Genomic DNA, 16,385 nt, shown 5'->3' with positions numbered 1-16,385 from the left:
TTGCCCAGGTGTGGGAACTGCTGAGCTCTGTCACAACACAAAGCCCAAAGAGCTGATGCTGTTGGGTTACGGTGAGCCAGCAATGAAGGCAGGAGCAGACCATGGGTCTCCTGCCCATCTGGTACACCAGAATCGATCTTTGCTGAAGATGCTGGGTCTGACCATCCATAACAGGCTCACCTTCTTGCTTGCCACCTGGAAGCAAGAAAACAGAGCTCTCCAAATCAGAGTGGTTGCTGCCAGCAGGAGGGATGTGGTCATTTCAGGTGCTGTAAAACCAGAATGCTCCCAAGCCCTCCTACTGAACTTGAGGGGATACTTTAAATATCTTATTCCATACTGAGCAGTTCCACATAGACCCCTCCAGCCCCATGCCCAGTGAGCCTTCAGTTTTCCCACTGGTGAACCACTTAACAGCATGTCTCCACCTCTGGCAGCTGAGCTGCTCTGTGGCTGCTTGGTTGCTGCTGGGCACCCACGGATGAAATCAGGGCTCCATCCCCCACCTGCTCTGTGGTGCTGCCCACGCTCAGTGGCTGCCCTCCTTACCCTGGGAGGTCACCTGCAGATGCCATGGAGGTGGCAGAACTGGGACTAGGATGCAATTTGGATTAGCTAAACATTAAGCTATGTCCAGGTGGAAATGAGCACCTGTGACCCAGAGCAACATTCCTGAAATGTGGGTCACAGGGTGGTAACAGCTGTGGGGTTCTGGCACTGGAGCAGCTCTACCCACAGCTCAGCTCCAGCGATTCTGCTTTGCCTGGAAAGAGCAATCTAAAAATTGCAGTCCTTCCCTAAAGTAGGTGAAATATTTATAATCTCAGCCTCTAGAGGAGACCTTTTGCGTAAGCATCAGCCGCTCCAGCTCCAAAATGCACACACTCCCACAGCCCATCTCACCCTTCTTATCCACAGGAGGGGCACAGGCACCTTTAATTGCATTTGTCTGGAGCGGTTTGTCTTTATTTAAGGCGCTCAGGAAGCAGAACAAGGGGTTCAGCTGCTGCTTTGCTTTCTGTTGTGATGGATGCAGTCTGAGCAGTGAAGCTCGGAGCGAGCAGTGGGAGCTGCCCGCCTCTTTCTGGGTGAGATGCTGCTCCACCCCACCTCGAGGTGATGCTGGAGGTGGCGGTTCGGACGGTTCTTTCCCCCCCACGGGGATGCGCTGAAGTCTCGGGGGGCTCCGGGTGGGCTTCGTGGGTTCCGTACCGCACCGCCCGCCGGAGGAAGGCTCCGCCCGGCCCCGGGAGGCGGCGGCGGTCCCCGGTCCCGGAGGCGGAGTCAGCGGCCGGCGGGCTTCGGAGCCACAGCCCGGAGAGGAGGAGCGGGGAGCGGGGCGGCGGCGGGGCCGGGCTGGGAGCGGGGCCGGGCGGTGCGGGAGCCGCATCTCCGCGGGCCGCCCCGCGCCGCCGCCCAGGATGTGGTGGGACGAGCGGGTATCGGCTCGGTTCCGGAGGAACCTGCAGCCCACCCTCACCTACTGGAGCGTCTTCTTTAGCTTCGGCCTCTGCATCGCCTTTCTGGGGCCCACGCTGCTGGACCTCCGTTGCCAGACGCAGAGCTCGCTCTCGCAGATCACCTGGGTGTTCTTCTCGCAGCAGTTCTGCCTCCTGCTCGGCAGCTGCCTCGGAGGGGTCTTCAAGAGGACGTAAGGGCCGCTCTGCTCTGGGGGGTGGAGGAACAGCGCTGCCCCTTCGGGTCCGTGGGGCTGAGATGGGCGCGGAGATGCGGGACGGAGGGATGGGGCTGCGGGGCGGCTCCGCTCCCAGCCGCACGGAAAGACGCGAACCCCGCAGCTCGGGACGGGGACGGCGAAGTTGAAGTGAGAACTTCCTAGAGGATGTTTTCCAAATCGTGGATCGAGGGCGTTGCGATGACCAGGTCTGAGAACCCCGGGGTCGGGAGGTGATACCCGGGAACCTGTAGGGGTCGCTGGGGCAGCCCACCCCGATCCCACCCTCCGAAGTGTCTTTAGAGCAAATAACGCCCAAGGCTCAGCCCTGAGGGTCGCCATCTGCGTTTGAGGTGCGATGGACAGCCGTGCTGTAGGGCGAATCAGCTGATTATTTACATTGTTGGTAATTGTTTGGGCAGTGGCGTAATGCACCTCCATGTGCATCTCCATACGTCACACATGTATATATTTAACAGGCACCTAAAGGAATCTTGCATAAGTGCTTCACTTCAGTAAGGCACCCGTTTGGAAACGCTTCAGTTAAACTCTTGTCTCATGAATTGAGAAGGGAACTGAGTGGGAAGTGTTGGTTGGTGAAGGTGGCACTGGGGCACCGACAGATGTTGTCCCACTTTGTGAGCTGTCCCAGCGCTCCTCACCCCAGAGAAGCTGCTGAACGTGGGGCTGAAGTCCTGGAGCACTGCGAGTTCAGAGCATAACGATGGCCCAAATCCCTCTGCAACTCAGTGTCCGTTTTGGTTGCCAGGATAACTCTAAAATTCCTGCTAGCTTTTAAAGAAGAAATTTTCTCAGCAAAAAAACCCACAGCTGGTGCTTGCAGTGCTCGGTGCCCAGCAGCTGCTTTGCTGGTGGGATGGTGGAGCAGCCCCCGCTGCTGCAGTGCTCACAACGTGCTCTGCTCTCTGCAAACTCGTGCTTGGGGTTTTGCTGAGCTGTAGTTGCAGCTCTTGGCTCAGAATTCAACTTTTCATGTGGTGCTGTGAAATCACTCCCTTGCGTGAGTGGGGATGGGGTCTGGGGCTCAAAACACCTCCTGGACTTGGGATTCGCAGTGGGAGCTGAGCCCATCCTGAAGCAGTGCAAAATCCAGGTGTGGGCTCCATGCACCTGCATCCCCTCTTGCGTTCCTCACTTTTCCATTTGGCTGGATGTTGTGCTTGCCTTGTGAAGCTGTGCTCCCTTCTTGCTGCTGTGCCATGTGCACTTGTGACAGAAGCACTGCTGTGACCAAGTGCTTGTGCCCTCTGTTTGCTTTTTCCCCATCCCGAAGCTGCATTTTTGTGTCCTCCTGCATTTTTGATTTTGCTCTTGGTGTCAGAACAGCCTGAGCTCATCCTATTGGCGTTAATAGGAGAGCAGAGGGTTTGGGGGGTGGGGAGCTGCCCTGTGCTGGAGCCCTGCACAGGCTCTGCCCAAAGGCACAGCACAGCTGGAGCAGGAGAGGTGTGAGATGGCACCTCCCCAGCCCTCCCCTCATCCTCTTAGGGCTCTGGGTTTTTAATTATTGCTTTCACAGAGTGGGATTAACCTGATGGTCATTCATCTTCTTGACTTGAGGGATGTAGAATATGCTTCCTGAGGTCTAGAAAACCATCCTTCATGTCGGATGGTGCTACAGGAGCAGTGAGCTGGGGGTTATGTTACTGTGCATGGGGGGGAGAGGGCGAGTTTGCTGCCATTGATGCAGCACAGCCCTGCGTCTTATGGAAGTCAGCCTGGACCTCTGGGTGCCAGATGTGGATTCCTTCTTGGGTTGTGATGCAGCCAGGTGTGCCGAGTGCTCCAGGAACCAAAAAAAGCAGAAGGGATCATTTTCACGATTCATGCTGAAAATCAAAGGAGCTTTTGTGATGCTACTGGCCTCCTTTCACACCTGAGTGCCTGGGACAGGAGGTGGCTGCAAGCAGGGAGCTCTGCTGAGGACACAGGGCTGGGGAGGTGGTGGGTGCTGCAACACGACAGTGCATCTGGGTGCCCTTCGGAGGGGCACATCAGTTTCACACCATCGGGACGTGGGGTTCAGAGCCACTCTGAAGTCCTGAGGTGTCTCCTTTGAGGATGCTTCCCAAGGGTTTGTCTCTGCAAACACCCCCAGCTGCTGTGAGGGGCTGAGCAGCGCCCTCGAGAGCATCTGGGTGCTGTGCTGGAGGAAGGGATGACCCCTCAGTACCCCCAAAGGCTGAGTGCCCCCAGGCTGTGTACCACTGTCTCAGGGTGTGAGTGTGTGATGAATGTCTTATGGCTGCAGGCAGTTTCTGCACTTTGGGAACATCAAAGCGAGCCATTCAGTGCTTCATAAGGACATCCCATTATTTGCAATTAATATTTAACTCCAGTAATGAGTGTGGCACCGGCAGTGCTGGGCCTGCAGGAGAGAAGAGGTGTCTCAGGGATGTCTCAGTGCGTGTTGCTCCATCACTCCCAGCCTCCCTGCAGGCTCAAGGCTGCTTCCCTCCCATGTGCTCTCTGCTTTCCCCGCATGCATCTCACTCCCTCACTGCAAAACCACATGTGGGATCACTGGATGCCATCAGAGGGAGGTCAGCATTTAGGGCTCTGCAAACCATGGGCTCCTGCAGGATGGAGGCTATGAGCACCTCGTGTCACCGCATGATAAGGGGCAGCCGTCCTTGTGCTGTTCCTCCCCGTGCTGCTGGAGCACAGCTCAAGCCACAGGCAGGATGTGGGAGGTCATGTTGCTGTGGGTTTGGGATGAAGGAGGGCTGTGCAGAAGCACAGTGGTGTGCCTGGGGGTGAGCCGCCCTGCTGCCCATCACTTCTGCCTCTTTGGCTGCTCCGCTTGCTGGTCCTATGCCCATGCGTTCCCCCAGCTGCTAATTACACCTCATTTCTCTGTGCTGTTGGTCATTGCCCCGGGCTCCTCGCAGGCTGGGAGGTGCCTCCGCTATTTACTCACTGCTGTGACTCTGAAGTCCCATCTTTCTGCTGGCCTCAGTGATTCCAGCTCTCGGCTGTCTGCTCCCCGTTTCCTTCCTTCCTTCCTGCCTTCCCACTTGGCAGCTCAGGCGCTGTGCGGTGCCAACCTGGGCTCTGTTCTGCAGGATGCAGATGCTGCCCGTGCAGAGCACAGCGCAAGGGCATGGAGGGAGAATGCAGATCCGCGCAGGTAACAAAGGGAGGTCCTCCTCCCTCTTCTGCCCTGGAATGTGCAGAATGGGTTTCTAGAGAAGATTCCTCTTCTCCTCAAAAGCTGGCTGAAAGGGGACACGTCTTTGAGGCAGGAGATGGCCGTGCTGTGGGGTGGTGGTGGCTGGATGAGGATGCACAGAAGGGAGCAAGTGGCTCAGCATCCCAATTGCAGCATCAGAAGAGCACGTGCTGGAGCAGAGACAGCACGAGACACAGCCCATGGACACATCCTGCTGATGCCTGTGCCACCGGCTGGCCTAGGGCTGAGAACACAATGTAGTGCTGTGGTGCAGATGTGGCTCTCACGGAGATAACTCTTTTTTTCTTTCCCCTTCCTGCCCCAGGTTGGCTCAGTCGCTGTTAGCGCTCTTCGCCTCATCCCTGGCCATCTCCCTGGTCTTTGCCATCATCCCACTGTGCCACAATGTGGTGGTGCTGGCTGTGGTCATGGCCGTGGCAGGCCTGGCCATGGGCTGCATCGACACCATCTCCAACATGCAGCTGGTGAAGATCTACCAGAAGGACTCTGCCATCTTCCTGCAGGTGAGCACACAGCCCCCGACCCCCCAGCTGCGCTTCCTCCTCTTCCTCCATCACCCCATCCCTGCCTCATCCCACAGGCTCTGCATTTCTTCGTGGGCTTCGGAGCCTTGCTGAGCCCACTGATAGCCGACCCCTTCCTCTCTGACACCAACTGCATCCTGTCCAATGGCACGGCCAACGCTTCCACCAACCTGCCTCACATCCGCAAGTCCCTGGTGCCGCACCACCCGGGCAACCTGTCCCACTACGACCTGCCCATGAAGGGCATGGTGGTCACACGCGTCTCCTACGCCTTCTGGATCATGGCCCTCATCAATGTAAGTGGATGGGATCTGGGCGTTTGGGGCGTCACTGGCAGTGAGAAAGGAGGTGTGAGGACAGATGTGGCAGCTGCTGATGAGAGAGAAACAGACAGCAGAACTGCTGGGCAGTGACTCTGTGCAGTGCACGGAAGGATGCTCCCTGCCCAGCAGCACTTTTAGTTACCTCTGACACTGTGCGTGCCGTGGGAAATGTGCTTTTAATTACACCAGGGCATTGCCTACTTTGCCAGTCCATCTTGAGCAAGATAATTGAGTTTTTGAGCATTTAATATCTATTTTGAATGTGAGCGTGTGCAGCATGGAAAGGACACAGCATTCAGGGCTGACACCCCAGGGAAGTGGCTGGGATGAGCGAGCTGTAGGAATGGAAACCAGGACCAGCAACTGTGTTGTTATTATTTTTTAAATGGCCAAACCACAGCTCCACACCCGTTTTCACAGTGTTGTGTGTATCCTGATGGCTGCAATGATTCATTTCCATTCCTTGCTTTGTTTCAAGTCGAAATGTCTCAATTTGACTTTGGCATCGGTGCAGAGTGTGAAGCTGACTCCGTTGTGGTGCTATTGGAGCAAAATGTTTTTGCTGTAGTTATCAGATGAAGTGCTTGGACGACTCTCGGAATGAAAAAAATTTGGCTGGGAGGAAAATTTGGGGCTTTTCATCCAGATTTGGAACAAAAACTACACTTTAAAATTCAGTTTCCCACAGAACGGAAATGTCCTCATCCAAAGGGGCTGGAAATTGGGGCAACGTTCCTCTGTAGGGCCGTGTTTGTCCGGATGGTTGTCTGTCCTGGGGGAGCGCTGTGCTGGGGTGGGTGCTGGGAGCATCACAGGGAGCGACGCTGGGGATCTGAAATGAGAAACTGGGATGCTGGAGGTGCACCCACACTGAGCTGCACAACAAATCATGGAGCTTCTGATGGTTAAGACCTGCAAGGGGTGGAGGCGATGTCCCCTTTGGCTCAGTGCATGGAGCTGGAGCACCTGCTGGCAGTGGAAGGGCTGGGATGGGGCAGCTGTGCCTGCAGTGTGGGCCGTCCCAGTGATGTGTGCCCAGGCAGCGTGTTGGCACTCAGCTCTGTTTGCTCTTCTCCACCTGCCCGTGTAATGAGCAAAGTGCTTCCCAGGACACCCTGTCCCTGTGCACAGCCTGGGTTTATGGTCAGGCTGTGCCAAGGAGTCACAGCTTTTGGGAATCTCCTGCCAGAGAGAACCAGAGCTGAGAGCCATCGGTGACCAACCTACGTCCCGTAGGGTCTGGGCTCTTGTGCACTCAAGGCACCGCCAGCTTTGAGATATCATCTGGATGTAGGGAAAGGGAGCAGCTTGCTTTGCAGATGGGATGCATGCACAGTTCCATTGGGAACTGAGGATCCTCTCCATGCAGGTGCTGAGTGCTCCTCAAGTGCCTGGAGCTGTTATCTCTATGGCCAGTCCCTCTGGTTCATTTTTTGTTGTTATTGTTGTTGTTGTGACGTTTCTTTATTTTGCAAAATTTGCAATTCAGAAGAATAAAATCTGGTCCTGACCTCCGGAAGGATTAGAACTATCAAGCAAATGCATTTTTCTTCCATGGGACCGAACTCACTGTTCCTATTCCCATTGTTCCCAGAACAATGAAGTCCTCATAAATGAAATTCAGGCAAGAGAGGCGGGTGTGGGGGGAATTCTCCATACATTTAAATAATGCCACAAGCCAACAAAAAGCAGGAAATTGGAGCCCGAGCTCACACTTGCTCACAGACATGGAGAAAACAAGAGCTGGGCGGCTGGAGAGTGAGCTGTCACTTAGGATTTCCTGGCTTTCTCCCCATTTGTTGCAGAGTAAACACCACTCAGTTGCAGGGAGGAGGAGGCTGCTCAGGGGCAGACCCAGCTTTTCATTTACTTCCCTCTATTTTCATTCCCCTAAAAAAGAGCAGTCCCTCTGGGTTTGCAGGCACCACCAAGTCGGGGTGCATGCAGGGTGTCCCACAGGCAGGTCTGAGCTCACTGGCCCTGTGTTTTGTCCCTACATGGGGACACTGAATGCTGGCACAGCCCATGCAGTGCTGACCATGGGGTGTGGATGTCATGCAGCTGTGGATTAGAGGGTGCTTGCATCCCAGGTCCTGCAGCATAGGCTGGGTTCAGGGGCTGTTTGCAGCTGTCTGGCTGCAGCCGTTGGCCTGGGAACCAGGAGCTCATCTCATGAGATGCTGAGCAACCCCTGCTAATGGCTGGAGGTGGGCAAAGCAGGTCTTGGAGCAGCTGGCTTGTTCCTCACAGTTCCAGCCAAAGGACTCTCATTCACACCTCTTTGCTCTCCACGGGCAAAACCTATTTTATTATTCCTTGGGTAGAGGCAGACGTGCATTGATGGAGTTGGATGGTGACTCCTGGAGGTGCCCAAGGAACGCAGAGATGTGGCACTGAGGGATGTGCTTAGCAGGGATGGGTTGGGCTTCCCGAAAGGCCCTTGGGAATGAGGAACTGCAGTTTGTGTGAGCTCTGCATTGCCCTTACCTGCCCCTCTCTGCTCCTCCTCAGCTGCCGGTGCCCATCGCCGTGTTCTTCCTGCTCTACAAGGAGCGCATGGTGCCGTGCTTCAGCAGCAGCAGCCACCCACTGCTGTCAGCAGATGAACTGGCAATGGAAGCACGTCCCGTGGAGAAGGATGACCTGTCTGCCTCTGTGCACAGAGCCCACGCTGCAGGAGGTGAGCTGCAGGCACCTCGCTTATGGTTCTGGGGAACAGGGGGTGAGCCGAGCGCGAAAGAGCCTTCTTTCTGACTGTCTCCATGGTGGTTAACAAGTGAGCTTAATTGCTATTGTCTAAGGAGAAAACTTTCCAAAACATAAATGTGAATGTAATCCAAAAGTGCCCAAATGATCCCATCGGTTTGGTGCCCAATTGACCTCAGATCTGATGGGGCTGCAGGGATTCCAGGCTGCTCTCCTGTGAGCTGCCCTGAAATTAAACCCGCGCTACCGGGTCGTGTAGGCACAAGTGAAAGTTCTGCCCCTCTATTTCCTTCTGGTTTTCAGTCAGGTTTAGAGCTGGCTCCTCTGTCTGCTCCATGTGAAAGCAATGACTGCTGCAGAATGCTGACTGGTGTGAATCTGAGAGGTGTAAGGACAGTGCTCTTGTTTGGGACAAAGTTAAACACCAGCAATAGTTTGAACTGGTGACTACAGCCCGCTTGGTGGGCAACATCACACTGTCCTGTACTGCCCAGGAGAAACGTTATCCAAGTGAATCCTCCAGCTGAACAGTGAATCTCTGAAGCAGTCGCATCTTCAGTTGTGAGAAGAGCACTGCTGCAGGTGTGGCAGCTTCACCCTAACAACACAATTTTAGGGAATGCTGGAAGAAAGTGGAGGCAGCTGGAGTGCTGAGGTGCTGCAAGGAATGCACCTGAAGGTGTGGGTTCTCTGGTGTCTAATAAGGTTGTGTTCGTCTACCAGCACTCCCCTAAGCTGAGACATGAAGTGTTTCTTTCCTGAACCCAGCTGCCCCTTTTCATACAATCCACGTTCTTCTCATCTCCACCCTTTTCTTACACACATTTGAGAGCAACGCTTAGAGAAGCAGGACGGCTGCGTGGCCGACTGCTGTGATCTGTGACAGATGTTTCTGCGCTGGCAAAATCCCTCATTTCCCTATAGAAGTGGTGAGAATTTCCTCGTTGGCAGTGCAGGAACAGCCACCAGCGTGGTGTGAGCCTGAGGATGGGACAGCAGGGCACAGCAGGGTGCTGAGTCCCAGCTGGTTTGGACAGACTGGTGTTCCCAGTGGTTGCCAGAGGAGGTGACAGCAGCCTGTGTGTTTATCACCCTCTTTCCCAGAGTTGGCTTGTTTGGTTCAGCACCTTTTAGCTGAGAAATGTGAGCTGCCCTGGGCAGGACTCTGGTGTGCTTGTACCATGTGTGAGGAGCTCCGAGGATGAGTGCTGTGGCTGAATGGGTTTATTTCTGTTAAGAACGGGAGCAGCAATTGGAGCTCCTAAATGGGAAGGGAAGCAAAAGCAGCTTTTGCGAGCTAAGGAGCAAATATCCTGGAGAGCTGGGATCCCAGTCTGCGGGCAGTCAGCCTATGAGCATAGCTGTATCCCTTGTGAAGGTTTAGGTAGCTTAAAGATAAAAAATAAAAGACATTGTGCTGGCAGAGGTTAGCAGCACTGTTGTTCACAGTCCCTATGAATGTCTGTCCTGCAGCTGAGCACAAAACAAATCCCCAGTGTGGGCTGGCAACTACCCAGCCCCAGGGGGGCGTTCCAGCTAAGTTTGCTTTGCATTGTTTTTCACCAGGTCATGATGACTTATTTAGCTGCTGCCAAAGCAAAAACTTCAGAGGGGCTTCTTACACCTACTTCGCAGTCCACATCACTGGGGCTCTTGTTCTCTTCATGACTGATGGGATTGTGGTGAGTTCAGCCGATAGAAGGATCTTGTCTGAGCAAAGCTACATGGCTTTCTTCCTTCCCCATCACTTGCAACAGCCCATACCCAGAGACACTCACGTGTCCCCTGTGTGCAGTGGGCTGGACCTGACGGTCTGTGCAGCAGTGGGGTTCCCAAGGTAGCTCATTAAAAGCTGATGGCTCCGGCTGACGTGTTCCCTGCTTCTTGGGAGGGTTGTGTACCTTCTGCTAGGCGCTGCGTTGTTGCACCTAGATGGTTACTGCTGCTCTCCTAGCCAGGGTAGAGCTGGAGTTGTGACGGTGTCCTTGCAGGCAGTGGAATTCTCTTCTCTCTTTAGCCAGGGTGTAAAAACAGCTTTATGTCATAAGAAACAGAGGTTCTTTGCTTGACGGGTCCACAGTATCCAAGAGGAAAGCATGCATGCAGTCTCTCTGTAGTGGTCTGACAGCACATCCCCCAGCAGGGCAGTCACAGGGGGCTCATTTGGCTGCTGCTCCTTCAAGCAGGTTTGTCTCAGTCTACTCCTGGTAAAATACTGCTGAGTCTCACTAAGGCCTTAAACAGGATCCAGGAAGATGAGTGGGGTTACGTCAAGCAGCTGTCAGAGACAGAACCTCTCCAGGGCTTCCATCTTCAAGGATGATTTACTCTGAGTTCTCACTGTGAGATGTGCTCAGAGTATGCAATTCCAAGACAGTCCTAGGGGAAGAGAGCATCTCTATGGGTAAGAGCTTAGCACGCATCCTACCTAGTGCAGCTGCTCAGCGGTGCCCTTTTAGGAGTGTCTCAGTCCTGTGTTCTACTTCTGCCTCCAGCTGCAAACTCTTGGGAATAAGGTTCACTGAGGACCAGTAGCAAATCCATAGGCAGACTCTCCTGCAATGCTGTATTGTCAGTATTGAAGGACAGGTTGAGGTTAACGTTGCAAAGGCCTGGAGATCATCGCATCACCGTGATGTGCTGCTCTGCCTTCCCCACAGGGAGAATACTCAGGCTTCATTTACAGCTACGCCGTGGAAGAGCCTCTCTCTGTAGTGCACAAGGTGGCTGGTTACCTGCCCAGCCTCTTCTGGGGATTCATCACACTGGGCAGGCTCATCTCCATCCCCGTGTCCTACCGAATGAAGCCAGCGACCATGGTCTTCATCAATGTGGTAAGGCTGTTCCTACCTTCCTCCTGCTTGCTGTCCTGTTTTGATGCCATACCTGGGGTAGCTTTGCAGCAGGCACTGTGACAAGCACACCATTGGGGTGAGCTGCACCACCATCCCTATGTGACTGTGAGTGACATGCAGGAGGTAGCAAACACCTGCAGCGTGGTTGTACTGCTTTTCTGAGCTTGAGGTTTCTGAAAGCAACTAGTAAACCATCTGCCAACTTCATTTATTTTCTCATCATCTTCTCTGGCATCCACAGGGAAATCAATGTCTGTGTCAGCCGTGGGGAAAGGAAGGCAGCTAGCTTGAAAGTTCTCTGCTTAGACATTACTGGTTGTCAAACAAATCAATGTTATATTTGCTTGCTTAAATTAATAAAATGTATTCACCTGAAGAAAGGAAATGGAAGCCTGAGAGGATATATGAGAGATGCACAGAAGGATATGACAGACAGCAGGGAGGGAACTGGTCCCACTTCCCCATCATGAAGAGAAGGCAGTTAATCTACAATTTATTTAAACCAGAAGTTATTCTGATGGCAGGTTTTACTGTTAATAAACAAAACAGGGTGGTGACAATGCACAGTGGGACCTTCTGATATTAGTCCTATGCTAGTATCTGTTGCTGACAGATGAGGAAGCCTGCTTGGCACCTTATTGCTGGTCACCTCGTCAACTAAATCTATATACCAACAGCTACAGTGAAGTGCTTTGCCCTTATTTTTAAAATGAGTACAATAACCTCCTGTTTCAGAATGCAGTCACTAGTGTAGTGACATGGGAGCAGGGAAGGCTCAGCCCCGTCAGCCCTAGATCAGGTATGTGGCATAAGCATCACCTCGACAGGCTTTATCATTTTCTGAGCTGTTTGACTGCTCTCTAAAACCTGAGGACAAGGCATTTTAGCAGCTGCTCATATTTGGAGAGAGAAGGGAGGAGCCTCCAACTCTTAACGGAAGCCTCCTCACTTCCTTTTAAAGGCAATAACATCACCCAAGGCCAAAAACACACATTTCATGCAGTGCTTGCTTGTTGGTACTGCTGCATGTAGTCAGACAGAGCAGCTCGTGGCAGTCATTCCATCATTACAGCAAATCCTAATTGCTCCTGTGTATATGCAAATGCCCATCACCAGGGCTTGAATATTTAAGATACCTTAAGTTGGTATAGAAGAGCTCCCTCTGCTGCCTCCCTGTGCCACGGTTACCAGCACAGCTGAGATGTTCTTGCTATTATTGCATATTGCAGCACGACAGAAGTGAGGGCAGGTTTGGTTTAATGCCTTTGGCACTTTGGCTTTACTCTTCTTGTGAGAGGTGGGGTGTGAGAAGTTATGGAGCGACTGAACTCTTCAGCCTGCTGAGTAAGACTTGTTAACGACTGAGACTGCTGCCTTCATAATATTCACTTCATTTTAATTCAGCATTTGCCCTCCTGCTGACTCTGTGCTTGTTGCTTACAGATTGGAGTCCTGATAACCTTCCTCCTGCTCCTGATCTTCTCCTCCAGCGTTGTCTTCTTGTTTGTGGGGACAGCATCTCTGGGTCTGTTTCTCAGCAGCACTTTCCCCAGCATGCTGGCTTACACTGAGGACATCCTGCAGTACAAAGGTGAGTGGGGATCTGGGCCCACCTGGCACAATCTGAAAGCAGGCAGGTGTTCAAGCCTAGAGCTCAGGTACAATGACACCCAGCAGGTCCCCCCTCCTGCTTTAGGGACGCTTAGGAGGATTAGAAGAAAGGTCTGTTTTTGAATACCATCTTCATTTGAGCTTGTAGTTGGAAAAGCTGACTGAACAAATCCCAGATTTGCTGCACTAATAACTTCCACAGGCAGGGATCCAGACTGCTTCTTAGTTTCCTGCAGCTTCAGGGCTCTCAGACAAGAATGTCAGTTCTGAAAGCATCACCCAGGTTATCAGCGAACAGAAAATCCCTTGGCCAGCCCCTATAGGAGGTCACTGCCAACCTCAGTGATACAGAAGAATGAAAATCTTTTCAGCAAGAAGCAACAGCACTTCTGCTGATGGGGACAAGTGACAGAAGAGATGTTTTTTGTATTAATGTTTTCATTCTCTTACTCCCACGAGTCAGTCTCACCGTTGGATGGAAACTTCCACTGAGCATTTCTCTGCAATCTGAAGTGGCTACAGGCTGGTCCTGCTGGCTGTCATTATCACTTGTGCTGTTTCTTTTCAGGCTGTGCCACAACTGTGTTAGTGACAGGAGCTGGAATTGGAGAGATGGTACTACAGCTGCTGGTGGGATCGGTAAGCGTGGGCAAAGGGAGAAGACGAGGAGTGCCAAAACCTGCCTGAACTTCACTAGAAATCTTAGTCCAGGTTTTGGACAGCTGCTCCAAGAGCTTGAGCTATCAAAAAGTAAAGCTCTCAGCAAAGGCCAATTAGGTATTGAAATGCTGTGATGACACCTGTGCTGCTTTTTCTTTTCTCTCCAATTGCAGATTATACACGATCAGGGCAGCTACAGTTTCCTAGTTTGCGGGATGATCTTTGGAGGCTTGGCCTTTACCTTCTATGCTTTCCTCTTGTTTTTCCACAGGATGTACCCCAAGCCCTCAACAGGTAAGAAAGCACCAGCACTCAGCCCTGCTTTATAATGAGAGGAAGAATGGCATTATGCATCAACGCATAACCAGGGTGCAGCACTTCAGCAAAATGAAAGGAAATGTTTACTTTACTGCTGCTTCCTGTCCCCTCTTCCTGCTCTGACTTGCCCACAAAGCCTTGGCAGTCACTGCTCAGGGTTTGCTTTCTTTGCTTTTGGAGGAGCAAGGAAAAAAAAGGAACAATCTGTGGATATCACAAACCAAATAGGATCTTAGCTGTGCTAGCACCACTGTGCTACTGCATAGCTAGCAGGAGCAAGCCCTGCTAGGACAGACTGCACACAGGCAGTTCCTCCCTGGGTTTTAGCCAGGGAACAGCTGCCATCCAAAGGGAGATGTCCAGATTTCTTTTACCTGTTTATCACTCTACATGCACTACATTCCTTCCTTAAGCAGCTTTTACAAAAGGAGGGCTGCATGACAGGCAAATAACTTCCCCAGGCTACTGGAAATTGAGGCCTTTCTTCCACCATCAGCAAAGCAAAACAAGTGGGATGGGATGGATGATAGAGCTGGCAATTTCCTCATGTCCATTTTGCAGATATGGATGCTGCCTCACCTGACAAGCCAGCAGTAATGGATGACACCGGACAGTATCAGCGCTGAAGAAGCAGCCAAGCCCTGGGAAAGCAATAAAACAGCACACAATTAAGCAGTACTATTAAGGATGATTTTGCACTTAATGACTAAATCATACAAGTTTCCTACAATCAAAAGCACACTAGATTGGGTAAGTCAGAATCAAGAAAACAGCCTCGAACAACACAGCAAGCTCAGCACAAGTTGCCTGTGCCACAATGGACCAAAAAGACTGCAAACATCAGAATGACCCTACACCCAAAAGGCTATGAATAGGGCAGGGATGATGCTGAACAACCTGCAAATGAGCTTTCACACAAATCCAGAATGGAGGGTGGGAACAAAGAAGGTCTGTTTGTTCCAGATGTAGGACTTTGACCATCTCCTGGCTTAAGTCATTGAACTGGACAGGTTTTTCTTCTGGTCTGTAAAGAACAGGAAGCCTTAAAAACCTACAGCACAATACTGGCTTTTAATTCCTTCTTGGTGCAACACGGGAGTATATGCAATCACCAGGAATACTTCCAGAAAAAATTATGCCATTGGTAGAACCCACCAAGTGCACAGTGGTAGCAGGATCTATCTATATTTGCACAGTTGATTCTTGTATCATACACAGTACCAGACCCATTCACTAAGACAGTGTCTTATTCAGCATGCTGGGGCCTCTTGATTATTAAAATCCTTAGCTTTTATTTTTTGTTTTTTAACGAGTCAAGAATGAGTTATGAGTTGTGATGGTTTGTTTTGCTTTAAGTCGTTATTTTAGCTGCTACAGTTGCAGTGTTTTTTAGGGCAGTTTTATTTCTAGCTTCCAGTTGAAGCTTAAACAGAGAGATTTGGGAGCCAGACTCCAGCTGCTTAATCTGTGCAATACTTATTATAAAAGGTGCCTTCTGTAAGGTACTCTTATACCCCCATGCATGGCCTATTACAAGCGATGAAGAAAGGACTGGCTTTAGGAGAATGTAAAGCTACATGCATCTATTTCTTCAGTGAGTGATTGGACATGTACTTTTTGCTTTAACTGCTGTATGTGGATGTACATATGTACGTGTGTATATAAAGCTGTGTTTAATTAAAGGTGATTTATTGATTGCTAGATTCTCAGCATGACTGGACTCGGATAACTGAAGCCCTCTGGGGCCAGGATAATCTGCTACCTCCAACAGTTCTGCTCTCACATTTAGACTGAATCTAACAGCTGTTAAACCTTCCTTAGAATTGCTGTTTTTCCAAGCAGCAGCTCTTACCTTCCATCACTACCTTCTGCAGAAAGCCTCTCTGAAGGGGAGTCTTGCTGACCTGCCCTTAACACACGGCTGTGCTTCAGGAGCCCTTCTCGTTGGCACCCAGAGCAGTAATTCTTCTCCAGAGCCACAGGATGTCACTGTTGCTCTCCTCGACAGAGCTGGGATGAAAAATAAGGGGTGAACTACAAAACCCAGCGGTAGGAAAAAAACCGAAAACCAAAAACCTGTCATTACTAAAGCTCCTCCCCCTGTGAGAGCATTCTCTCCGTTGCTGTAGAGGAAACGAGCATGGAACAATAAACTGAGAAAGTTCGTTTCGAAAGACATCGTGCCAAGTGCTGGCAGCTAATTAACAAAAATAAGTAGCTGAGCGTGGCTTTGCAGATGGGTGGCACCTAGCTAACTGCTATTTTCAGAGCAGTGCTTAGAATCATAGAATCCCCAAGGTTGGAAAAGACCTAAAAGATCACCCAGTCCAACCGTTCACCTATTCCCAATAGCTCCTACTAAACCATGTCCCTCAACACAGCATCCAGCCTTTCCTTGAACACCCCCATGGTGGGTGACTCCACCACCTCCCTGAGCATCCATTGCAGTGCCTGACCACCCTTTCTGAACAGTAATACTTCCTCATGTCCAGCCTGAAT

At 51.6% G+C, this 16,385-nt stretch overlaps 1 protein-coding gene across 1 annotated transcript; it reads left to right on the top strand.

The window, feature by feature from the left end:
• Positions 1-1,102: 1,102 nt before the first annotated feature.
• MFSD4A (major facilitator superfamily domain containing 4A) lies at positions 1,103-15,589 on the top strand. Its single transcript, XM_052697990.1, is given in 11 exon segments — positions 1,103-1,321; positions 1,324-1,651; positions 5,194-5,392; positions 5,470-5,709; positions 8,248-8,416; positions 10,009-10,124; positions 11,103-11,276; positions 12,741-12,888; positions 13,477-13,547; positions 13,742-13,862; positions 14,448-15,589. Coding segments are annotated over 11 exon segments (1,833 nt in total). The 5' UTR covers positions 1,103-1,119; the 3' UTR covers positions 14,513-15,589.
• Positions 15,590-16,385: the final 796 nt, after the last annotated feature.

Source organism: Tympanuchus pallidicinctus, unplaced genomic scaffold (assembly GCF_026119805.1).
Source record: "Tympanuchus pallidicinctus isolate F22 unplaced genomic scaffold, pur_lepc_1.0 scaffold32, whole genome shotgun sequence".
NCBI lineage: Eukaryota > Metazoa > Chordata > Aves > Galliformes > Phasianidae > Tympanuchus > Tympanuchus pallidicinctus.
Note: the sequence above shows the minus strand (reverse complement) of the source record. Positions and strands in the feature narration are given on the sequence as shown.